The 27,444-nt window shown below is 41.2% G+C and overlaps 1 protein-coding gene across 1 annotated transcript in view; it reads left to right on the top strand.

Annotated features, from left to right (window-relative positions):
* The window catches only part of LOC147664935 (solute carrier organic anion transporter family member 1A2-like), a 569,665-nt gene extending 550,299 nt beyond the window's left edge, over positions 1-19,366 (top strand). Inside the window, exon 10 of the mRNA XM_086949878.1 lies at positions 17,318-19,366. Within this exon, the coding sequence (XP_086806004.1) occupies positions 17,318-17,501 (184 nt within the window). The 3' untranslated portion in view covers positions 17,502-19,366. The remainder of the gene's footprint in view (positions 1-17,317) is intronic.
* Positions 19,367-27,444: the final 8,078 nt, after the last annotated feature.

Here is a 27,444-nt window from a genome sequence, read left to right as displayed (position 1 = left end):
TGACCTGCTCTAGAGCTCTTGGAATGACCACACTGTTCCAATCATACTGGTGTGCCCATCCTAATATAGGTGGTCCTGATTTTGAAATATATACAGTATCATTTATTTTTCTATTAAAGAAATGAATCCCAGCCAGCAGAACTCAATTATATTAAAATCCACACCCTTCTAACCCTCGCAAATCATATTATTGGGTTCAAAGATTTATCTCGCCTAGTTGTTGAAAAGCAAACTTCGTTAATATAGTATAAAGTGATCATGAGTCAACAATTAAAATATGTTTATGTTATTAATGGTCAAGACTGCCTTTAGTATATTCTTCCTGCAGATGTTATCCTCCAAACTTTAATCATTGACTTTGTTGTTGCGTCCATCATGCTCAACAACATCATCTCGTCCATCCTGAACATAGAGTGCTTTTTGAATCTCTGTCATGTTGATTATGTTCACACCTCAAACAGAATGTTGTTCTTATATGTTAAATAATTCAAGTAATTGCTGGTGTTGGTCATCCTCCGTGGCTTGGTAAGTATTATTTTCCCTTTCCATAGCATTTACATAATCTCCTTTTCTTCTATCTCTGCCACTTCTGTCATTTTCCATTATTTCCAAGGTTTGCATCTTTCTCATGCACTTTTCGATTCCTCTACTTCTTTTGCAGTAGATTGCTGTCAGCCTATAATAGCTCTTGCATCTTCTTGCTAGGACATAACACTATTAGTTGGTCCTTTATTAGACCCTCTGTCATGGAACCTAATTGGCAACTTGTTGCATACTCTAGCAATATGGGCAAAAATGTGTCAACAGTTTCTGTAGTTTTTTGCGATTGAGTGTAAAATATATGTTGACGCATTGATATTTACTGCCTTTGCATATCTCAATTGCAAACTTATCTTTGCTTCTTTGTAAGGGTTGATAATTTAATTACCTTGATGAGGTAAGGCATGCTGGATATACTTAAAGATTTTCTGGCCTTCCTTTCCTAAAGTGCTTAGCACTAACACTTTTTTCTAGCAGGCGAAAATTGTAACCTGAGTTTTTTGTACAGTGGTGTCCTGGTGTTGAACAATTATCACCACATGTTTATGTTGAAATGCTACATGGAGATTTCCTGGATTTTAACAACTTTAATTAATTTTATAGCACCCTCCTGACCAGGCACCACAGCTAAATTTATAACCGAGTTCTAATAGAAACAAATCAGACACTTGATGATGATAGTAATGTATACACATACGCATGCCTTACGAGTTTTACCTAAAACAGCCTCCGGAAAAACGGAAGGAGAATGCCTAGAGATTTACCTAGTGGGCAAGATTGCAAAAACGTTGAAATAAAAAAGTCTGTCACCCTTCTTTGCAATTGAAAGGGCACACAGGATGTCACTGCTTCATCCTCGACCAAGTGCACCTCCTAAGATTATCATTTATTGTTTACTTAACTATATAGATTGCAATGTCCTACTACAGATGGCCAAGAGAAAGGGAGACCTACTCATTTGGGGCTCAAAAATAATGTTGTTCCCAGACTATACCCAGATGGTTCAAAAGCTGTGCTACATTTTTTGACAGCTGTCAAACAAAAATATCTGCAGGCACAGCAATCCAGATTAAGTCCAAACCTACAGCTACATTTCCTTTTTGATCTATCTCACTGAGGTTGTAGTTGGCTCTTAACAATGAATCACTTCATCTCTTAGATCTTTAAACGTCTAGTTTAATGAGAGTGCATAACCAAACAAGTGAAAGACTATATTAAACAAGCATTTACAAGGCAATAGGTCTGGCCTTCGAAAAAGTTAGAGCTATTGGCATTGTAAATGACAAACTTTTCATTTATGAAAAGAGATAAATAAATGGCATTGTCATTTACAATGCCAATAGCTTAATCTCTCGCAAATACGAGACCTATTGCATTCTCTCTCTCACACACACATAAACGCACGCACACACACACACACACACACCCACACACACACACAGTGCCCATATGTGCCCATGTGAATGTCAGATGTGTACCTCATTACTTATATCGTGAAAACATTACTTATACACTTCTTCTTTAACCAAGGCGAGGTGCCGACTGCAGAAAAAAGTGCATGGAAAAATGAGCAAAAGTGATGGGTATAATACAATATTTATCGTCACAGCTGCACACGGGAGCGAAAACGGAGTAAAATAACTAATAAAAGCACATATTTACATATGAGCTGTAATATGGACGTGTGTACTCCGTGTATGCCTCAGTGGGCACGACACTATTACATGCATTGTCACTGCTGACTGGGAGGGTGCCCACTCGGACCAACATGTATTTCCACCCTGGCAGCCTAGGGAATTGCATCTGATTTTACCGGGAGAAAGCCTCATCCAACATGCGTGTCTCGGGGTGACTGGCCGCTGTCAGCGGCAGCACACATTTTAGGAATTCAGAGCCAACGTAATTGCCTCAAACACAGCTGCAATGCAGTTTTTACTGCCCACAGTGTTAGCTCCATGCCTTACCGGCCCCTGATGCTGGGATCCAGCAGGCAGCAGCTTACCCTGCTGCCCCTCATCCGATGGAGGGAGGGAGAGATGGCGAAACCAGAGCACACAGGGTGAGTCGGGGTAGACGAGGGCGGGGTAGCAGGAGGCACTGACCTTTGATTTGGGCTTCATACTCTGTGATGATCTCTTTGTCCTTCTTGAACCGGGACATCTTTTGGCCGGGGTCTGTCCCAGGGTTCCCCTGCGCAGTGGTGAGTGGCTCCAGGGGGTACCACTGTTCCAGTAGCTCCAGGGGGGGCCGTTTTGTGTTCCAAAGGAGGGATGGGTGGCTCCAGGGGTGAAAGGCTCCAGGGGTAGGTAACTCCAAGGGTGGCACAATCCAAGTGGGGTATTTCCAGGGGTCATGGGGTATCTCCAAAGGGTGGATAGCTCCAGAGAAGGGTGTCTCCAAGGATGCGGAGGTCTAGGGAGGATAGCCTCTGGGGTGGAGGGTAACCCCAGGAGTGGTTGTCGGTACAGATGGGCAGCTCTAGGGTGGGCAGCTCCTTGGGACAGAGGCTCCAGTGAAGGGCAGGTCCAGGGCCTCCCCTTGCCCTGCCCTGTTTAACTGCCCTACTGACTGGAGAGTGCTTGATCTGGCACTGCCCCTTCCCAGCTCCTCTCTTTCGCTCCACTGCAGAGATTACCCAGCCCCTGCCCCTCTGCTCCTGATCCGGGAGAGCCCCCTTCATTTGCAAAACAGGGTGAAGGGGAGAAACCACAGACTCGCAGCAAAATCCCGGAGTCCCTGCCCCCCTCGCCAGGCACAACAAGTGCTCGCCAGGCAGCCGGCACGCGCACTTTACTTTTAGCATTAAAAGTAAAGAGCGGGTGCTGCGATTATACCAAAAGTAAGAAATAGAAAAAACAACTATTTCTTTACTTTTGGTATAATCGCGGCACCCGCTCTTTACTTTTAATGTTAAAAGTAAAGCGCGGGTGCCGGGATTATATGCAAAATGCGCTCCCCACTGTAGTAAATTGGTCCACGAATAAAGCAGTTTCCAAGAAGTATTTATTCAAGTAGAAGAACAACTTAACAGCCAGCAGAGAACAGCACATAACGATTCTCTTCCTTTAGAAACCCCTTCCTTCACCATACACGTTCAACAATGACCTCACAGTTTCTAAATGACATAAGCATAGAATAACACACACCTCCCCCCTTTATAAACAAAAAATAATAATAATGAAGAGAAAATAACAAAGTCCCCACCACAAGAAAAAAAACACTAAAAACGAAAAAATCCTTCAATTTCACAGGAGTATGTTTCACTCGTGAACTTCTACGTGAAACACCAGAATCTTGAAGACAATTAGTAGAAACATTGGTAGAAACATTGTCATGAACAGTATTATCAGAAATATTCTCATTGGATACATTTTCATGAACAGTACTATCAGAAATATTATCATTGGTTACATTTTCATGAATGTTATCCTCACACAGAGGAGTAAGATTATCAAACACTTCATGAGTGCCAGAAAAACAAAAATCATTATTTACAACTTGCGGTTTCACAGCAGACTCCAGGTTAGAATGTTGTTGCATAGGCTTAAAATCGTTGGATTTACATAAAGAAATGCGTCTAAAATTCCAAATCTTACCACCCTCAACTCTAACAGCCTTACTAAAAACCTCAGTCACAATTACAGGACTAGACCATCTAGAAGCTCCTTTGCGAATTTGTCCACCAAATTTCACTCGCACAATATCACCTACGCTTAACTTAGGAGAATTGGTTTCCTGTACAGAATTCTGTGACATTTTCGCTTGGTATCTACCAACACGATCTCTAACACCTTTCAGATCCAATTCCAAGTAATCACTATTCTTGGCTTTCAACCACCAAGGCATGAGTTTTGAGCCCGGTTTCCTACAACGCAACATCTCAAAAGGAGATAACCCTGTCACAGAGTTTGGAGACATACGGTAAGTGAAAAGAGTTGCTTGCAAAGCTTTTCTCCATTTCAAACCACTACGTAAAGCTAACTGACAAGACTCCTTAATTACTCTGTTAAAACGCTCCACTTGACCGTTTGCTTGAGGAAAATAATTGGAAACTCTCTTGTGCACAATACTACAGCTGGATAGAAAAGATATAAAAACATCACTAACAAACTGCGGTCTATTATCAGAGATAATTTCTTCAGGCAAACGTTCTCTACAGAAAACCTCATTCAAAAAATCTGTAATAACATCAGAATTGACCTTTTCAACAATTTTCATTTCTGGCCACTTTGAAAAATAGTCGACCAGAACTACAGCAAACATATCCTTCCCTGATTGGTAATTAAAAGTACCAATAATGTTGATTCCTAACTTACACCATGGACTCTGGACAAACTCAATGGGGGTAACACCCACAGAAATCGGTTTTACGGTTTTATCACTCAAGGAACAAGGAGTACAATTCCTAACCCACCTGTCAATCATGCAATCCATACTAGGCCACCAGTAAAATTCTCTAATTCTCCTCTTAGTTGTGGACATCCCCATATGCCCTTCATATGCAAGATTGCAAATAGACTCTCTAATATCCTTGGGAGGAACAATTTTATCAGCTCTTAACACCATGCCAAAATGTTCCATCAATTCATCGCTAACTTTAAAGAAAGAGGCCAAATCACCACTCAGTTTCCTCTCTTCAGGCCAACCTTTACTTAGAAAAGCTCTCACCTTCATCAGGACTTCATCCTGTTGCATAGCTCGTGTCCATAAAGTTTCAGATATCAAATTGGATTGATCATTACCACTAATAATGTTTACATCACATATTGTAAAAGCAACATCACATTCCTCAGGGTGTTTTACCTCAGAACTATAGCTGACAGGAAATCGTGACATGCAATCCGCATGAACGTTAAGACGTCCTGGGACATAAACAACCTCACAACGATATTCTTGCAACTTGGCAGCAAGCATCGCTAGACGAGCAGTGAGAGTCCTACCACCACCCGCTGATAACATACTAACAAGAGGTTTATGATCTGTCCTAATGAAAATTTTGTTCCCCAGAGAAATTGGCGGAAATGTTGGGCCGCCCAAGTACAAGCAAGTAGCTCCTTTTCTTTTGCAGAATAATTAAACTCTGCATCTCGTAGAGTCCTGATGCATAAAAGACAACATATTCTCCAAACTTATCTTTTTGTATCAAAACTGCTCTTAGACCAACATTGCTAGCGTCGACACACACAATACATTCTTTTGCAACGGAAAATGGTTTCAGAAAAGGAGCCTCAACAATTTTACTTTTGAAAATGTCAAAAAGAAACTTGTTGGTCTTTACCCCATACAAATGTTGCCTGTTTCTTTAATAAAGATCGCAAAGGATGTACAATTGTGGAATCATTTTGTACAAATTTCCCATAAAATTCAGAAAGGCCTAGAAAAGATAACAACTGTTCTTTAGAAGTAGGAACATGAGCTGAGGTAATACTTTTAACATGGTTAATTTTGGGCTTAATACCAACACTTGAGATTTCATGGCCCAAATACTCAACTTTAGACTGTCTAAATTTACATTTGGAAAACTTCAAAGTTAGACCTTTCCCTTGCACATTGCTTAATACAGAACGTAGATTGCAATCATGCTCTTCAAAATCTTTACCAAATATTAGGATATCATCTTGAAACGCTATCGCACCATTACAATTCTTGAGCAGATCCTTCATCAACAGTTGAAAAACGGAGGCGGCACTAGCCAGTCCGAAAGGCATCCTCAAATATTGGAACATGAATGAATGAATGAATGAATGAATGAATGAATGACTTTATTGTTTGGTTACTTAAAACCATTACATTAAGACCAATGTATAAAAGTTAAAAAAAAAAAAATATCGGAACATGCCTTTCGGGGTAACAAATGCAGTTAGCTTCTTAGATTCTTCATGCAATTCCACCTGGTGGTATGCGCTGGCCAAATCAATTGTGGAAAATACAGTAGCAGCAGATAAAGAAGAAATCAATTCATGGATATTTGGTAGAGGATGTTTATCAACCCAGATTTCTTGGGTTAAACTGCGAAGATCCACACATAAGTGGAGATCTCCTGAACTCTTAAGTGACAAAGCAATGGGAGATACCCACGGGGAAGATTCAATGGGATCAATAATTTTCTTCAAAACAAGGTCGTCCAAAATTTCTCTAAGTCTACTCCTGTAGGCTAATGGAACATTCCTTACCCTATGTCTAACGGACACTGCATTATCATTGAGAATTATTTTATGTTTAAAGTCAGAGTATTTTCCAAGAGTATCCTTAAAGACATCAGGAAAATTGATCTTAAGGTTATCTACAAAAAGGGAATTCTCTAAGACCTTACTTGAATTTGTTTCAGCCAAACAATTTACATCCGAATCTATAAAATATACTGGAGGATTGGCATTGGGATCAAGCTTAATTCCCAAATCATGTTGATGTGGCCACCCAAGGATAGCTACTCCTTTAGTAGCCACATACACTTTTCCCCTGGTGATTCTACCTCTGATTTGGATAGTAGCCCAAAAGAAGCCTTCCAGGTTTATCTTTTGTCCAGTGTAACCTCCAGGTTGAATATCAGGAATTAACAATTTCCTGTTTCCCCATAAACTATTGAACAACTTCAAACCAATGATAGTATACCATGAACAGGAATCTATCATCAATTCAATATATTCGTTGTCAATTAAAATAGGACAAGAGGGAAATTCTTTATGTTCAACTTCATCTACAGAGAGAATGCAATTAAAACTATGAAGAACTTTTTCTTCTTCTTGTGAAATGTAGTTAATTTTTTTAATAGAACGACAAACATTACCAAAATGTCCTTTTCTTTTGCATTTAACACATACTCTATCCCAAGCAGGACACCCTCTGTAATTACCAAAATGGTTAGAACTTCCACAGCGATTACATGAAATATTTTTTTGGGGAAAAAAATTGTTATCAGAAAAGTTCTTATTATCCACAAACTTCTTATCACTGTCTTTTTTAAATACACCTTTGGAAGAAGAATTTGAATTCATTTGGTTCTTAACTAAAGAAACCTCTGGTTCGGGATTCTGTGGTTTAGATCCAGTACCTCGAATTTCAGACACAAATAATTCTGATTGCTCAATTCCCTTGGCAATGTTGATTACCGCACTGAGAGAAGATTCTGTGCCAAACCAAAGTCTCTCTTGAATTTTCTTGCTCTTTGTGCGCATCATGATCTGGTCTCTAAGAACTTGTTCATAAGAGATCGTTTCAAAAGCACAAGAACATGCTAGAGAACGTAGAGCGGAGACATAATCCTCAATGGATTTATATTGTTTCTGGACACTAGAATAAAACTTGAACCTCTCCATAACTGTGTTAATTTTTCTGCCAAAACGAATTTTCATCTGTCAGGTAGCATTCTCAAAAACATCAATATCTCCTGCATCATCAATAGGGGGAAGATTGTCAAATTCTTTGATGCCTGCGCCCCCCCAAACAATGTCTTAAGAGGGCTAATTTCCGCTTGGCAGAACAACCATCCTTCTCAAGTACATCAACAAATGCAACAAACATTGGGAACCATAAGTCCCACTCAATGTTAGGATCGCCAGCAGTTTGTAAAAAATGAGGAGGAGCTGCAATGTTTGACATTTCGCACAGAAAATGGTAAGGTCTTTTCTTAATAACAAGGTAAAAATAATGAAGAAATACCTTGGAATGAGTTATCAGATCTTCCGTCAGTGGAATAACATGTAAAACTTGTTTCTAAAAGAAAATACGAGTGAAAAGGTAAATATTCAAAATGTTTGCACGCAAATGACGTCAGCGCGTCACTTAAGGTGAAAGGTGACTCCAATAATGCTTTGCGATCAACTCCCACAATGCTTGGCGTTGCATGCAAAGAACTCAGAGACGTGCTTGAAGGATTTTGAAAGATACACTCACCAACGGCATCAAAGGTAATGGTAGATTGAAGTTGTAAAAAAAAATATGTTACCCGATCCGATGCCGTGATAGAATAAACCGTAACCAAAACTGGGTCTGGGCTCACGGGCAATAAGGACAAGCCTCACTATAACTGAAAAACCAAAAACGAGCACCAATATTGCCACTTACTTTTTTGGGGGCTATTAGTGACCACTCGGTCTACTGAAGCAAACAGTAAACCTCAGGACGCTTTTTTAGTCCAGAATAGATCCATTTTAATCTTCAAAATTCAACAAAAACATATTTCAGAAAAATTTCATAAAATTTGAAAGCATTGCCTACATCACTCAAATATCTCTCATACAAGGACACAGTCATTCACTACACCCTATAACCTAAACAAAAAAGACATCGAAAAAGCTATACATCAGTTGATACAAATTATTTACAATTCAAAATTCAAATAACACAGCAAAGGAACAATTTTAGATTTCAGAATAATTTGTTTTTTGATAACAATCCTAATGCTGCAGAAAAGAGGTCTACGCGTTTCGATGACCCTTGATTTAAGGGAAATCTCGTCAGGACCACGTAGCTGCGAATGGAAAAAAAGAGGTATGAGTCACTCTGCTAGAAGACCCACCCTCTGTCACTTCTAATATTGGAAGGGGAACCTAATCCTACCTCAAAGGTGCTCATTTTCTTAAAAGAAGAAATCTGAAAGACAAGTACAAACTCTACTTAATTCCGGCTGGTTAAACAAGAACCAAAAAACACCAGTCAAATATACTCACAGGCTTCGTATTCAGAACAGCCTATTTTTCAGAGAGGAGTGAGATCTGTTAATTGAAGAAATACTGTGTCAGGGGAGGGTAGCGCATATGACGTCGGACCGTTTTAAAGTGCATGGAACATGAACAGTACGTTTCTTACTTTTCGTGTGGCGGGGTCCACAACCCGATGTATGATTGTGTGAAGGCGGGCGAAAGTCGCGCCTGTCAAAGAGAAGGGAATCGGGGTGAGTCAGCCGTACGTAAAGCTTGGCGTCCAGCGCTGTTCGTTAACATGCAAAAATGTGTTCACCTGGATTGCTCGATAAGTGTAGCACAACAGAGAAAACCGCCGTCCGTATCTGTCTCTTGTTTCACGAGACTGCTGTTAGCAGCGCTTCACTGGCGTTTTCACGTTAGGGCGTCCTTCTACTAATAAGCCAACATAAATCACGCATCAAGAACAACGTGATTACTGCGCCTTTGGTTAATCACTGGATGCCTAACAACCATACTGTTGATGAGTTAAAATGGACAGTCATAGCCAAGATCGAGAAAGACCCGCGAGGCGGTGACATTGAGGAGAAACTGGCCCGCCATAAAGCCATGTTAATTGTCAAATTTAATACAGCCATTGATGGCCTTAACGAAATGTCAGAAATCTATTGATTATGAAACAAGACGCTTGAACACAAAGAAGCAATGGTAGTTAGAGCCCCTGAAAAGGAACGGGCGGTCCTCCCTGTTTGAAATAGTGTTATAGGATCCTTTGACTGGAAGGGCCCGGTAGGGCGGGGAGGGTACTGGGAGGGTGGGGGGTTTAGTTACACTGTTCGTGTGGTTGAGACAGCCAATGGTTGCATTACTTGCTGGTTTAATGTAAGTCACCACGGCAACTCAACTTAGACTACCTGTTGCTGTATGGGGATTGAAAGACCTACTGCTCGGAAGTTATTTGTAAAATAATACTGTCTTATCCATTGCAGTGGTCTGCAAAAACCGCAATAACGATATTTCAAAAGAAAAAAGAATATATAAAATAAAAAAATTAAAAATGACTGCTTAAGTTGGCGCGTCCGGCCCGGAGTGGTTTTAGGCGACTTGCTGTGTAATTCTGCGCTGACAACAATGCTTTTCTTGGTTTGATTCTTATGCTGCCGGCCTGTAAGAGGTTTTAGGCATCATGCCGTGTTCAAAAGTGCATGCCTTTAATAAAGGTTTTTGAAACTTAAAAAAAAAAAACACCAAAATGTCAGAAGCAGAGATGATTTAAATGATCTATTTTCATTTCTCCTTCTTTTTCTTCTGGTTTTCAGAGAGCTAGAGGTCTCTTTCTAATGCTAAGGCTTGCGTGTGCTAATGCACCATGTTCATTCCCAGGTTCCAGAAACTGTTTTTGCTTTCAAGTGTTGCAGTTGCATCTTGTAGGCACATATTCACCAAAAGGTATACTTTTAATTATTGTGGATGACTGATATGAGCTAGCATGTAACAAAGCATTATTTGCTACAGTTGGCTTCCGATAAATGGTGGGCACCAGATGGTCTTCTCACACTTTGACCATGATATTAAGGAACACTATCTTGACCTGGCAACATTCAGAGTAAGTTTAATGTTATTCCAATTTTCATTAGGAAATTTTCCAACTCTATAACAGTGTCCTGGTTGCCCTTCCATACAATCAAAATATAATCTATGAATTTTAGCCAGAGACAGACATGTTGCATAAAAGTGTATTTTTTTGTTTCCTTAGCATGTTCTTCTTCCTACCATCCCATCATTATGAAGGAGCAAGATGGTGAAAATGTACAGCCCATGACCACCCCACTGTGTTGCGGAAAGAATTTGTCATTAAAAACAAAATAGTTTGCTGAACAACACATTCTATCATTTTTGGGAAAAGTTGAGAATGTTCAGTAAAACTAGCCAACCTAGAGCTTAAAAAATTATGCCTCAGCTATTAGACCACAGGAATGCCTAATGAAGGTATTCGATTCAGAAAAGGGGGGGGTGATGAACAGAGTGTCTGAATTAAGCAGACCACTCTTACCCAGTCCAAAGATCAGGGCTTGATCCATCACCGTTATTTATCTCACTGCACCATCCCAGCTCAGAACCTGGCTATATGCAAATCAGTCTGTCCCTGGCCCAGTGCATCATGGGAACAGGGCAGACTATACTACCAAGCCAATTCTTCACCAGAAAGGAGACAAGCTACCGGGGACCGGTTTCTGGCATTTCAGCCGTCTTCGGCCCGGCTTGCTTGAATCCTGATGGTGCAGTGAGAAAGGGACTCATGTCTGAGTATACCCTGCCACACCTATAGTGGCCAAAAACGATTCAGAAAAGGGGGTGGTGATGAACAGAGTGTCTGAATTAAGCAGACCACTCTTACCCAGTCCAAATATCAGGGCTTGATCCATCACCGCTATTTATCTCACTGCACCATCCCAGCTCAGAACCTGGCTATATGCAAATCAGTCTGTCCCTGGCCTAGTGCATCATGGGAACAGGGCAGACTAAACTACCAAGCCAATTCTTCACCAGAAAGGAGACAAGCTACCGGGGACCGGTTTCTGGCATTTCAGCCGTCTTCGGCCCGGCTTGCTTGAATCCTGATGGTGCAGTGAGAAAGGGATTCATGTCTGAGTATACCCTGCCACACCTATAGTGGCCAAAAATGATTCAGAAAAGGGGGTGGTAATGAACAGAGTGTCTGAATTAAGCAGACCACTCTTACCCAGTCCAAAGATCAGGGCTTGATCCATCACCGTTATTTAACTCACTGCACCATCCCAGCTCAGAACCTGGCTATATGCAAATCAGTCTGTCCCTGGCCCAGTGCATCATGGGAACAGGACAGACTAAACTACCAAGCCAATTCTTCACCAGAAAGGAGACAAGCTACCGGGGACCGGTTTCTGGCATTTCAGCCGTCTTCGGCCCGGCTAGCTTGAATCCTGATGGTGCAGTGAGAAAGGGACTCATGTCTGAGAATACCCTGCCACACCTATAGTGGCCAAAAACGATTCAGAAAAGGGGGTGGTTTTGAACAGAGTGTCTGAATTAAGCAGACCACTCTTACCCAGTCCAAAGATCAGGGCTTGATCCATCACCGTTATTTATCTCACTGCACCATCCCAGCTCAGAACCTGGCTATATGCAAATCAGTCTGTCCCTGGCCCAGTGCATCACGGGAACAGGGCAGACTAAACTACCAAGCCAATTCTTCACCAGAAAGGAGACAAGCTACCGGGGGCCGGTTTCTGGCATTCCAGCCGTCTTCGGCCCGGCTTGCTTGAATCCTGATGGTGCAGTGAGAAAGGGACTCATGTCTGAGTATACCCTGCCACACCTATAGCGGCCAAAAACGATTCGGAAAAGGGGGTGGTGATGAACAGAGTGTCTGAATTAAGCAGACCACTCTTACCCAGTCCAAAGATCAGGGCTTGATCCATCACCGTTATTTATCTCACTGCACCATCCCAGCTCAGAACCTGGCTATATGCAAACCAGTCTGTCCCTGGCCCAGTGCATCACGGGAACAGGTCAGACTAAACTACCGAGCCAATTCTTCACCAAAAAGGAGACAAGCTACCTGGGACCGGTTTCTGGCATTTCAGCCGTCTTCGGCCCGGCTTGCTTGAATCCTGATGGTGCAGTGAGAAAGGGACTCATGTCTGAGTATACCCTGCCACACCTATAGCGGCCAAAAACGATTCAGAAAAGGGGGTGGTGATGAACAGAGTGTCTGAATTAAGCAGACCACTCTTACCCAGTCCAAAGATCAGGGCTTGATCCATCACCGTTATTTATCTCACTGCACCATTCCAGCTCAGAACCTGGCTATATGCAAATAAGTCTGTCCCTGGCCCAGTGCATCATGGGAACAGGGCAGACTAAACTACCAAGCCAATTCTTCACCAGAAAGGAGACAAGCTACCGGGGACTGGTTTCATGCATTTCAGCAGTCTTCGGCCCGGCTTCCTTGAATCCTGATGGTGCAGTGAGAAAGGGACTCATGTCTGAGTATACCCTGCCACACCTATAGCGGCCAAAAACGATTCAGAAAAGGGGGTGGTGATGAACAGAGTGTCTGAATTAAGCAGACCACTCTTACCCAGTCCAAAGATCAGGGCTTGATCCATCACCGTTATTTATCTCACTGCACCATCCCAGCTCAGAACCTGGCTATATGCAAATCAGTCTGTCCCTGGCCCAGTGCATCACGGGAACAGGGCAGACTAAACTACCAAGCCAATTCTTCACCAGAAAGGAGACAAGCTACCGGGGACCGGTTTCTGGCATTCCAGCCGTCTTCGGCCCGGCTTGCTTGAATCCTGATGGTGCAGTGAGAAAGGGACTCATGTCTGAGTATACCCTGCCACACCTATAGCGGCCAAAAACGATTCTGAAAAGGGGGTGGTGATGAACAGAGTGTCTGAATTAAGCAGACCACTCTTACCCAGTCCAATGATCAGGGCTTGATCCATCACTGTTATTTATCTCACTGCACCATCCCAGCTCAGAACCTGGCTATATGCAAATCAGTCTGTCCCTGGCCCAGTGCATCATGGGAAGAGGGCAGACTAAACTACCAAGCCAATTCTTCACCAGAAAGGAGACAAGCTACCGGGGACCGGTTTCTGGCATTTCAGCCGTCTTTCCCAGTATAAGAATTGGCTTGGTAGTTTGGTCTGCCCTGTTCCCATGATGCACTGGGCCAGGGTCAGACTAATTTGCATATAGCCAGGTTCTGAGCTGAGATGGTGCAGTGAGCTAAAAAACGGTGATGGATCAAGCCCTGATATTTGCACTGGGTAAGAGTGGTCTGCTTAATTCAGACACTCTGTTCATCACCACCCCCTCTCTCAGCCTCCAGATGAGAGATGAACAATCTCCTCCCTAGGAGTTCAGTATAGTTGGGATAGAAATTCCACTGCCCTTACTCCAACAGGAGGAGATGGGTTAAGGAAGAATCCATCACTTGAGGATCCTCTCATCTATTGGATTTCAACATATATTTATTGTCAGCAGATTGTGTTACAGATGACAGTGGAAGGGTGGAATCTTGAGAAAATAGACTACACTTCAGTGGTTGTTTTAAGGCAATCATCACAGAAAACAATCTCGCAGAGCTTACGTATCCTATTATCTAGGTCATGGGACATCAGGAAACCCAGAAAGTTCCTGGAAACCATCTCTAAGTTCACAAGCTCAAGAAATCGTGAGATGTAAATATTCCATGCAACAGACAGGTCACAAAAGATAAAGGTAGGATACATGAAGGGGATTCCAACAACAACCGAGCTATGGTAATGCAACAGGGCAAGTTGCAAGGCCTTTACTTAAACTTATTCAGAAGCAACCTCCCTAACATGTGGCCTGGGGGAACAAACTTGTTTGGTTTTTCATTTCGGGTTGTCTTGCTGGTCTCTCCTTCTCACCTCTGGCTGCCATGGACCCATCCATCTCCTCTTCAAAGCTTGCCCCGTTCACTGTTCACAAATCTTTCCCTCCTTCTACTAGTTTCAGACCTCCTGACTCTCTGACTACTGACACATGACTTATAATTCTGATTAAAACTGATATTTCAATGACAGGGAAGAATTATCACTATAACCCATGAAGAAATTGTAATGTAATTTTCCATATTTTACTTAGAAATATGTTGTGTATTTTGTAGTTTTCTTTCAACGTTATCAATGCAATTAAATAGTTAAAACATATACATAACATATGGGCATCTGAGGCAGAACCTGCGAATATGAAGCAGTTATATATGTATGCTCTTAATAAAAAGGACGAGTTGATATTTGGGAGTAAATGAGTAATTCATAAAATGTAAAAGAAAAGGGAACTCAAAGGCCCCTTGGTGTTTTATTGACAGATAAGGACACACTTTTTTGGGGTAGAAAATTGCTTTATTTACATAAAATAAAAAAAAATACATTTGATGGTAAAAATGCATGTGAATTTATAAGCTGTTGAGGTGAGGTTTTGAAACAAAAGTATTGTATTTCCTAAACACATTTAAATGTGATATTTGAAAGAAACTACACGTGCTGAGTTCTAAAGAATTATGGCTGGTGTCATGTAGTAGTTGCCAAAGTGTTATCATGGCTGAAGTCATTACAATATTCATCTAGAGACATTTCATTTAGACGCATCTTTTTATGATATTACTGTTGGAAATCCTTTCTGCTGTGCAGGGGTAATCCCCAAATTGTTGGTCAAGTGTGCATACTTGTCTTATATGTTGATATTGTAGGGGTGAACAATCTTTATCTATACTACTAATATAAAGAGAGAACTGGGAACCTTTGAGGCGGGTAAACTCGGGAACCACAGCGCCAATCCAAACACCCGATACATCATTGTAATTGTCAGGGTCTGCAGATTGACGTAGGCTATATAAAATAAAAAATATACGTTCTTTAAAAAATTTACCATAAAAAAAGTAGTTCCTTGGAAGTAGCGCCTGCCGCGACATGCGTGCTGACATCAGGAGCGCAGGGAGGAGGTGCGTACAGGAGCGTGAGGAGGAGCGGCAGACATGAGCGTGGGGAGGAGCGGTGAGGAGCAGGGGACAGGCGGGGAGGAGCGGTGAGGAGCGACGGACTGGCAGGGAAGAGCAGTGAACTCAGGAGCGCGGGGAGGAGCAGCGGTTGAGGTAGGTGAAGCAGCGTCGGGTGCGCTCCGAGGGACCCACGGACAACGTCGGGGCGGGCAGGGGCCCTGAAGCCTGATTGCTCCCGGACAACGTGGGGACGGGCTGCTAGTTTGTTAATTACACAGGTTGATTTTCATTGATGGAATAGTTCTCATCTTAGAACAGATTGAAAATCAGTTCCAAATTAATCAGGCAAGGCAATAGAGCGAGATGCAGCATGCGGACTAATTCAAGAAAGCAAGAGCTGCAATGTATTTGATCCTGCCTAACTGTCCCCCCCACTGAATAGTCCTATAGCTTGAGTGGTTAGAGAAAGAAGGTGACATATACTATTTAAACTACCAGAATGTATGTGAACACTATAAAATCACAATTTAAACACTATGTGAATGTATTTGATGAAATGTAATTAACTGTTGTAAGGACTATGAAGCCAAGTTTTACATTTATGATTGGATCCTCAAAACATCGATAGTAGATTAATGTACACTATCGTTTACACTAGTATGAAAGCCCTGACAGCTTACTTTAAATTATATAAAAAGACGAGAAAGTACAAAAACATCACAACACTTTCCAAAATAGCAACAGTCGACCCCAAAAAATCATTGTTGTAACCGAATGGCCATTACCTCTTCCTGATCACATCATATGAACACATCTATCACAAAGGTTTGGCAATTTCACCCTGATTCCATTTAGGAATGTAAAAAATTCCATGAGGAGGCATATCCAACTGCAGCTTTTTGAAAAAGCAACTAGAAGCATCGGTCAAAGCACTGAACTTTTTGATGGTCTATTCACTGTTCAGAGTTTCACAAAGTAAAAGTATATTTGGGGCTAATAGAAAAGAGCAAACTGCCAGGCCCTGACTGACCGGCGGTGTACTCCAGTATTACATAATTGGACTAGAATTACAAAGCATTCGGGGTTTGAACCTCCTTTCATATGAAGGATAACACTTACTCTGTGCTCTATGTAGGTCCGAAGATTACACTACAAACATCGCAACTAATGCAAGCTAAGCCACATCTGCAGTTGCTCACTTCAGGTCAAAGTCCCAAAAGCCTGAACTCTACTTGCTGTAAAGACTGAAATTTTAATCTGACAAGTTTGAAAATGGCATTCTGATAAGTGTTACACATTGGGCCTCTTTTAGTGCTTTAGGTAAATGTCAGTATGTTAATTTGCACTTGCTGTGATAAATTATACCTTGCAGACCATCTCAGCATCTGACTTGAAGTGTGTAATGTAAGTAAGTATCTGGTCAAACAGTGATACTGATGTTACCCTCGCATCAGTTGCGAGTGAGAGTTTACCACTTACCACATATATATGCCAGATTATCATGAAACTACACATTTAGTGATTTAAAAAAAAAACCCGGAATGACATATAGAAATCTGCGAAACACATTACTTATGTTGCCATGTTAAGAGAGATTTCATTTTTTTTATAGATCAGTGTACCTCGGACTATCAGCAACCATACGTGGCGTAGGCTATATACCATGTGTGATTCTCATCCTTCTTTTAAAGAAACGGCGCACGCACGACGGAGACAAAGCGGTCATAAAAGAAGAGGAGAACATTGTAACCGAAACATTGACAAAAGATGTCATCAATATGGAAGAATTGCAGTAACTCAACCCTTTGCCTGAAGAATAATGTGTTTTCTAATAGAACATTTTTCTGCTAACATTTATTCCTTGATTTTTGTGAAAAATCAATGCTATATTATTTGTACTAATCAATGCTATTATAACCAAACTCTTAGTTAACTTTAATGTGCAAGACATATTTTTGAGAAATTATATTTAAAAAGATGTCTTTTAAGAAAAGAGGTCACACATATTTCCATAAAATGTGCATAAGCTTTTTCTTAATGTTAGGTAGTCCAAATGCTCTGTTAACATCTATATAATAAATATTGAAGCATTTGCTTTCGTTATAAAGGCACATTATATCACTAAATGGTAGCAGTGGAGATAAAAGTCCTGGAATTTAAAACAAGACACTGACAGTGTTTGAAAGGTAGGACATTGAGTTAGATAGGTAATTGTAGGAAAATTATTCTTTTTGCATAAGTGCTCCCAATTTTTAGTCTGATTCGGCTGGTATTATTAACTCTGTGCACTGGGACGCCACTAAACATACCCAAATGCATATGCCCTGACTGCTACACCATGTTGAAAATGGTTACACTCATAATTGGCATATTTTACACACCTATAGTATATGTTATATGTGGTATATGGTAGAAGGTGTACCCAGGACCTGTAATTGAAATGTCACTACTGGACTTCAGCACTATCATGCCACTCTCTGCAGTGACAGTGCAAACATGACTGTAGGCTTTCCAAGACACCCAGTCTGTGCAGTTTCAAACCTGCAAATTCAATCTGTCAAAATAACCCCTTTTGGCAGGCCTAAACCCTCCTTCCAAATATAAATGCACTTCTAAGTTGAACTTAGTGCACATAGGGCAGGGTGCGCAGTATTTAAAAATAGGACATGTAAAAGCTTAATGCAAACATGTGCTTCCAGTGATAAGATCCCCCCAAAGTGTTGTCCTGTAACATAATTAGCAGTTCTTTATAAAAAGCATTGGGATATAAAGTTGCATTTAACAATATTATTTCCACTAAGGAAACAGTTACAAAAATAATTATTGGTCTTTTTAAAATATTTATTACAAGCCCAATCACTGGTAAAGTCAGATTTGTAATCAATATTTTAGGAAAGGTATATTTAGAAAGTCTCTAGAAACTATTTCCATGAGCCTCAAACTGGTATTCATGAGCAGAATAGTCCCCTTCATGAAGTGTGAACTTGCTGCCAGAGCTGAGCTGAATTAAAATGGATTCAACATCCCTTCCTCTGACAGTAGTGTAATTTATTCAATTTACATGATAAGCATTGCCGCATTAGTTATAAACTAGTATATTTCTCAGATGTGTAGACGCACAGCTAGCAGGACAACATGTTGAATTATTTTGATATTAACAGAACATTCCATTGAGCTTGAAGAAAAGGCAATAGTGGCCATTTCAAGTGAATAAATTACACTATTGAGTATAAGAGCAGTGGATGTAGAATCCATTTTATTTCAGGTTCCAGTTTGGGACAAGAGGACCTTGCAGAATGTATAAAAGACTAATGACCTGTGAAAAGTTTGCAGTAACCGTTCGACCTTCAGAATTGCATGAAATCAGTAGACTATGATTATACATTTCAACTGTCTGTTTGCAGAACATTTAATAAGCCAATATGCAAATATAGCTACATATATGCAAATACAACTAAACATCTGTTAAAATGATGGTCAGATATATGCTTGGAAAGTCACAAAACTGAGTGGTACCCGATTGGCTGTGTAAATTATGCAAGATGTTTCAAAGGTGTAAAAACCTATGTGAATCAATGTACCTAGGTTAGCCACCTATGGAGGCTGCCTTTGCACCACTGTGTTGAATAACAATATTACTATTAAATTTACTGCACACTTGTACTTGTTTTATTTATTATTAATGATTACGCTTCTACGCCAGTGCATGTATTCTGATCCCCTATAACCTTTCAAAATTGGCTATACTCCTAATTGCCATTTTTACCTTACCTATAAGTCTATAGTATTTAGTAAAAAGTGTACTAAGAGCCTGTCAGTTAAATGCCACTAATGGACTGCAGCACCAGTTGTATCACCCACTACAGTGACAGTGCAAACATGACTGCAGGCCTACTACTCTATACTGTCCATGCAGTTTTATAACTGCAAATTCGACCTGCCAACCTAACCCATTTTGACAGGCTTAAACCCGCCTTTTAAATTTTCTTAAGTCATCCATAAGTACGCCTTACTGCCCATAAGGTGGGAGCAATGGTATTTGAAAGTAGTACATGTAAATGTTTACTGTTAAACATGTCCTTAGAGTGGTAAGGCCCCAAAAGTCAATTTTCTCTCTAGCAGGATTAGCTTTTCAATAGGAAACCAATGAGATGCAATAATACATGTTATAATGTTATCTGGGCCTGGGAAACAAGCGACTAAGTTAATTCTTCGACGTTTTATAATATTTATTAGTAAAGTTGTAGAAATATATTAAGAAAGGTATTTTTTAGAAAATGTGTTAGGTTTCCTGCCTGAAGTTTCTACTATCCATTTGTATGAGCTTCCAACTGTCAACCAGGAGTTGAATAGACCCCTGTTGAGGTGTGAACTTTGTCATAGAGCTGAGACAAAGGTTGTGTAGTAATCTGAGATGACACCAGTATGATGTAGTCAATGTAGGTTTATTGTAGTAAAGATAATGCTGGTAAATAGTCCATCAAGGTCTTAGATAAGTCCCAATAACAGTCCTACCGGGAGCAGCCTGCTAGCTGCTCAGCCCCATCCATCCAACTGTCACTCTCCCTCAGTCACTCAAACCTTCAACACATAGCTCACACACTAAACGTTCCATTTAGAACACACACGCAGGCTGAGCAGCTAGGGAGAAGAATAACATGAGATATAAAGTAAGAAGAGAATACTACATACCTCTTTCCTTATAAAAGAAAGACAGTGCTAAACATCATGAAACTATAAGCTTAAGGATATAAGATAAGGCAATACTAAAAAAGTCTTAAACTACAAGAATAAGTGTACAGGCTAAATAGATACATAAAACATCTTAAAACTGTAAACATACCAGTATAAGAAAAGTTGATGAATATGTACCAAACATCCTAGAGTTGTAATTTCATCAAAAGATAGGCAACATAGTAAAAAACCCAATAGGCAACATAGTCAAAAACCCAAGGATGATAAACATAATAACATCACTAGAGGGATAGAAACTATGCAGTAAAATGAAAAGGGAAAAAGGGAAATGATCATGTAGGGAAACTCCTTGTAAATATGTGGAAAGAAGGACAGTCTACCCAATTTCCTGCCCCCAGCCTAAACAGGGAACAACCAACATGTATGTAAAAATGTGGACAAAAGGAGACTATTACCCATTGTCCTGCCCCCCACCTAAAACAGGGACAACTGAATGTGGTCTCCATGTAGAGACATATGTAGCCTCGATGTAGAGACAATTCACTCAAAAAAAACTAAGGAACTAAAAACCCAGTGTCGTGTCCTAAACCAAGCTAAGAGACACAAAAGCTAAGTCCTGTGTTTTGGACAACAAAAGTGAAAATGTGGACAAGAAGGACTTGTACCAAATGTCCTGCCCCCCGTCAACCAAAAGGGGACAACCTAAAATAAATGTAAAGAAAAATGTAATGAGAGCATAAGGACTTACACCCTATGTCTTGCCCCACCAGGAACAACTTGTGAAATCACTCCAATTATATGGAGACAAACTATGTGAAAAGCTTTCAAATCGTACGTCTTGAGCACGCAGGGTCCCACCCCTGCAACAAGTCAAAGTACCACCCTCATGTAAGGGTACAAACACGTTAAAGTAGATTTAAAAGACATCCTGACGTAGGGTCACCCCCTATGTAAGGAAACAACAACTGCGTTAAATTAGAAACAACACATACCCAGCATAGGGCCACCCCTCATGCAACCAGCGTAGGGCCACTCCTCATGCAAGGGTAACCTCACCCTGTTTAAGGGTTCACCCCTGTTTAGAGGTCATGTGAAATGTAGTTACTTCTTGCAAAGGAAACCACCCTAATGTAAGAGAATAAAAGCAAAACTGTACTTGTAATAATAGTAAAGCTGAAAACTGTACTCTGACAAACTCAATAAACGTTCTTGAATAATAAAAAATAAATCCTTCAACTGAAACACTGAAAAGTGAAAAGTGAAATGTGATAAAGACCACTAGATGGCAGTCTTGCACAGCATAGTAATATTTCTTAACCCAGGATAAACCTAATCTGAACTCGTGGAAATTGCTACGTAAACGTTCCTTAAATGCTTTACCAGGAACCAGAAAGAAATGTCTTGGAAGTGTTCCGTGAATGTTCCAAGAAGGGTGAAATGTCTTGATGAATCCGATTTATTAAAAGCTTTGTGTGAAGTGACGCCTAGAGAAGCAGTCACATGGAAAGAAACTTGACTTAAAGCAGAACGGCTTCACAAATGAGTGCTAAGGTTGGGTGTCAAACGTGAAAACACTCACTTCACCCGAAACTGTGTAGATTCCCAGTCAGCGTCACGTGAGACGAACAGTGGACCTCTGACCTCTGAACTTGACGTTTCCCTCACGCACGTTGAGATGACGTGCTAACATGTCCAAGAAGAATCACCGGCTCGCATCCCTGATGATGCATGGAGCACAATCGCTGACTCCCCAAGAAAGTTCTACAGCGTCATCACAATCAATTGAAGTCTGCACGGTAAAGAGCTCCCAGAGTAACAGACTTTTCCCAAGGATTAATAGGGATCAGTTGAACACTCCGACGAGCCAGGTTAGGTGAACGAGCCGTTTTTAATTCACATTGTTCTTTTTGAAGGTAATTCTCCTGTAGATCTGAGTCGATTTTTCCGACCTGTGTGCCTTTCAAAATGGACAGTTAGACTAATCAAATTCACCTCGGCTGTTGACACACTCAGTTGATTACTGCTCAACAGGGATGACAGCTGGTACGTGTAACACAGAAAGGTGAATACTGAAAGCGCTATCTGCTGGAAATAACCACTTTTACAAATGAATAGCAACTTGATCTGATGTCGAAAAAGTCTGTTTAAACACACGGAGTTGTTAGCCACCCATTATGCCGATTATGTTTGTAGATAAGCTATGTAGCGATGCAGGCAGTTCCCAGGCACATACACTATGTAACGTCAAATAAGTGAAAGACAAGGCTTACTGTATAAGAAGGTTCTGTGTGTGCAGAGTCTTTGAAATAAGTTTTTGTTGAAGAACCTTGTGATGGAGAACAGCACGCTTGTGTGGGACACCGGTAGGACTGCACTGCGCACTGTTTTTGAGTATGTTCCATATATTTCAATATTATCTTAAAGTCTTTAAAGATAGGTACCTGTGAGGCCTTGTGAACGTCTTTCTTGTTGCTTCTTCTTCTTTTTTCTTTTTTTAGTCGTCCATTGCTTGTAATATCTTTACACCAGCGTTTTGTAGAAGTCATGTTGAGGTTTCTTTAGCCACTTGTACCTTGATTTAAGCGTAGATACGTCTCCTAGTCGTCGCCAAAAATAATATGTAGTAATCCGAGATGACACCAGTATGATGTAGTCAATGTAGGTTTATTGTAGTAAAGATAATGCTGGTAAATAGTCCATCAAGGTCTTAGATAAGTCCCAATAACAGTCCTACCGGGAGCAGCCTGCTAGCTGCTCAGCCCCATCCATCCAACTGTCACTCTCTCTCAGTCACTCAAACCTTCCACACATAGCTCACACACTAAACGTTCCATTTAGAACACACACGCAGGCTGAGCAGCTAGGGAGAAGAATAACATGAGATATAAAGTAAGAGGAGAATACTACAGGTTGTGAGTGTGAAGAGGTGTTCTGTTTCTCTAGTAGGAAAAAATTTGTGCTGTGCCGAGGAATTTAATTAATTTCAAAGAGGTCTATCCTGTCACAGGCAAATGGTAGCTGAACCTGGACAGGGCCCTCTTTTGTCCAGTACCTAGCCACCCAGCTACCAATCTCAGTAGGTGAGAAGCTGTCCCAAGAACTGGTTTAGAATGACCACCGAAGAGGGGTTGCTCACTTCCATGTCCACACCTCTGAGGTATTCATAATAGTTCTGCACAGGGAAAGAAAGGTTCAGCCTTCTTGGTTTTAGGTATGGCAGGGCACTACAGTATTTGTTGCATTAGGGCACACATGAACTGCTGAAAAAGTTGGTAGGGTTACTGCTGGTAACGTTTTTCCTGCTGGTTAGGGAAGTGCCAGGAATCACCCCCACTAATAGTCTAACACCATGTGTAAATGAGGCAACCCTTAACACCCTTTTCAGTACACTACTAGACACATGGAATTAAAACTGTACCTTCCCTGGACCCTGCTGGTGGCTCCTTCTTAAGTCAATATTGACCCGCAAGTGCTGTTCCTGTTGTGCTCAGACCCATGGCTGTGTCAAAGTGTGTGCTTCCTAGCTTCCTGAAAGACCTGGTACTTAGAAACTTTTTGGACCCAAAGATGAGGTCCAGGACAACCCGCCAAGGTAATCCAACAAAGGTGCGCTGCAGCTGGGCCAATGATTCAGGTAGCTTCTGCACTGAGTTTTTCTGCTGCAACTTATCCATTTCAGTGTGATGCCACTAAGAGGTTATCCAATCTTGTGGAGCCTTGTTAGGCTACAGCTTCCGGCCTTTTCCACCAGGAGGAGTACTAGTTCCCAAAAAGTGACTAAGGACCTTATTTTGATTTCAGCGTATGGAGTACTCCGTCGCAACAGTGATGAATATCCCATTCGCCAAATCTTAAATCCCATAATGTCCTAAAGGATTTATATTTCGGCAGGTGGGATATTTGTCACCGTTGTGAGGATGTAACCCCTCTGCCAAAATCTAAGTCAGGCCCTAAGTCTGTATGTATAAATCGTCACCAGGCAAAGCACCAACGATATCTTGCCGAGAGGGGGACATTCCTGGGGGGAGAATTTTGAATTTCTTCCACTCTGAACTTTCCTGTCATAAGTCAACAGCTCCTCCAGGACCTTGTCCAACAGCTGTCTGGCCTCCTGGTGCCCTTCTTGGCATGCTGCCTTGCCCCACTGAGAATTTTTAACTTCCATTTCAGAGACTAAGTAAAAAGGTAAATCTTCCTATCTGGTCAAACTTTGTTTCTGTATCGGACCCTCATTTCAAAACAGTCAGACTTAAAAAACGCCTAAGTATCTGCTAAGTGCAACAAGATGACCGCTGTTGGTTCTTTACACGTTTTGGCACTAGCAACATTTGAAACTTTAAAAATTCATATCTCTGATTTCTCTTAATTAATTTTGTTGTAATTTTTGTCCATTAAATTATCCTTGTTATTGTTATAAATAGAGGCGGGATTTTTATTGTGTTGTGGTTTTGCCTTTTTGGTACTTCTTAATGCTTTACACATTTTTTTGAGTTAAGCCTGTATGCCCCGTGCCAAAGCTACCAGGGTTGAGTAACAAAAATAGTAACATTATTACTTGGGGTGTGACTACCATCCACACCAACAAATAATCAACTTTCTCACAGTGATAATGGAAAACATACTGTACAGTTAACGATTACTTGGATCTTAGAGTATGGACACAGTAGGGACCCATAAGGAATATTATCTGAATATGAACAGATAGCAGTCGGCAAAGTGTGTTTATCATAACATAATAGCTTTTCAAAGGTGATGAAAAAAAATCTTATGGAAAGTTGAAACGTTAATAATGGGGTCAGAAACAGGATGATGACTTGAGCAGTTGTATCTCCTGCTTCTAACGTTCAATCCTATGATTGGAGCAGACTTCCTGCGCTCACAGTATGCACTCAATTGGAGGGCCCCACTGGGGATAACTGGAGGCCTGGACCTCACTGACGACCTACTCTTCATTTGGAAAGGCTCCCAGGAGAGCCTAGAACTTGCTTTAACAGATCTCAATACCAAGGATGATCGCATTGACTTCACTTGGAACATAAATCAGCAAGAGATCGCTTTTCTGGACGTTCTCATCCAAATAACCCCACAAGGCATACAGACAGATCTTTATCGAAAAACCACAGACCGCAACAACGCTCTACTCTACAGCAGTTTTCATCGTAACTCCCTAAAAAGACACTTGCCTTACAGCCAGATGCTGAGAGTTACCCGTATTGTTTCTGACCCAAATATCAGGATGAATCAAATCGCAAGTATGGCATCAAGGTTCCGTTGCAGAGGTTACCCAGAGACTATTCTCAAGGAAGCTACGGACCGTATATCCGCAACCTCCCGGACAGAAGCTCTGACGAGTAAGCCAAAAACTGATAGCCAGAGAATGGTACTAGTCTCGAGATACTCCACCTCGAGCAACAAATACAAACAGATCATAATGAAGCATTGGCGCATCCTTTCATCGGAACCGGATTTCGGTGATCTTTTCCAAGATCCCCCGATCTTCGCCTATACCAGGCCTATGAACGTCAAAGAAATTTTAGCAAAGCAAACAATTGATGACACTTCAACTACTCACACTGGCACTCGACCATGTTACCATTGCAGCAACTGCAATAATGTCATGAGGGCAATACTATCTGCCACCCCATGAGAGGATTCAAAATTAAACTGAATGTAGACGCCATATGTGACTCTTCAAATTTGATCTACCTTCTTAAGTGCCCATGCGGTAAAACCTACGTGGGCAAAACAAGCAGGAAGATAAAGACAAGGCTGAACGAACACAAGTCCAACATAAGGACCAAAAACATAAAGTCTAACATTGCCATCCATTTCAACGAAGCCAATCATAACGTGGCTCAACTCAAATACATGGTCCTCGAGATTGTCCCCAAAACAGAAGGCAGAGACAACAATAAGGCGTTGTTGCAAAGGGAAACCGCCTGGATATACAGGCTGCAATCTCAGAAGCCTTTCGGTCTTAATGACCGGACAGAACTAAGTTGTTACCTGTAAAGCCGCCCTCAGGCATTTATTGATGCATTTTGACTTTGTTTTGCCTTTTGGATCTACATGCCACTTTGTTTAACATTACTTCTCCACGGGACCTTTTGGGCTTTGTATCCTCCCTTCCAACATGGCCACTTCCCTCACCTAACGCTGAGACTCACTTCACCCTTCTTTCCTATAGTCCCTTTTTAGTTTCCCCAATCTTTTCACCACTCATCAAAACTCCGCATCTACTACGCGAAGTTCTGCTTTCCCGGAACCCACCACTCGGCTCCGCCACACCGGCAGACCTAGTAAGTGTTTTTTCGTAGGTCGCATAACTCTCCACTTCACTATCACCCGCCATAGGATTTATAACGGTGATTCTTTGTTCCTTCCAGGAGCGCTGAGCACACCGCAAGCTACCCAGTAAGCCGGGTTCGAAGCTCCTTAAAGCTGTCACTTTCACTATCTAATCGCTCCGTTTCTTTAACCACCCACTCCGTGTTATTCCGCCACGCTTCACTTTTCCTTTCGTTTAAACCGGACACCATCACTCTTAGTTCACAATGTTGACACTTGCGCAACACTTATATTTCTGACCTGTGTTTAAAACACCCCGGTTACTTTCCTTTTTTCCGTTTCTCAACTCTTGCACCTTGATGAAACTTCACTTTTATGTCTCTGGGGAGACGCCGCTTTTTGCATGTTTTTATCCTTGTTATTCCACTTTTGGACACATATGGTACACACATAGAGTCACCTATATAAACAGTGATGCATGTCATTTACGTTGATATTAAGTATAGTAATTTGGTTTTACATATCCTCTTTGTTCTAGTGCTCCTTGAGAAAGGACATCTTTGTCCGAAATGCATCGGAGCCATTTACAGTTTCTAATGGATTTAACTGATGGTCTGCTAATTCATATGAATTGAATATGAAACATTTCAAATGAAGAATTTTGATTAAAACCTTTGAAACCTTTCACCATGGAACTTTATTTGTACTAACTACCTGGAAATCACTGTGTTGTTTTGTTACACACAGCTCCACACA

This window comes from Lissotriton vulgaris, unplaced genomic scaffold (assembly GCF_964263255.1).
Source record: "Lissotriton vulgaris unplaced genomic scaffold, aLisVul1.2 SCAFFOLD_1306, whole genome shotgun sequence".
Lineage (NCBI taxonomy): Eukaryota > Metazoa > Chordata > Amphibia > Caudata > Salamandridae > Lissotriton > Lissotriton vulgaris.
Note: the sequence above shows the minus strand (reverse complement) of the source record. Positions and strands in the feature narration are given on the sequence as shown.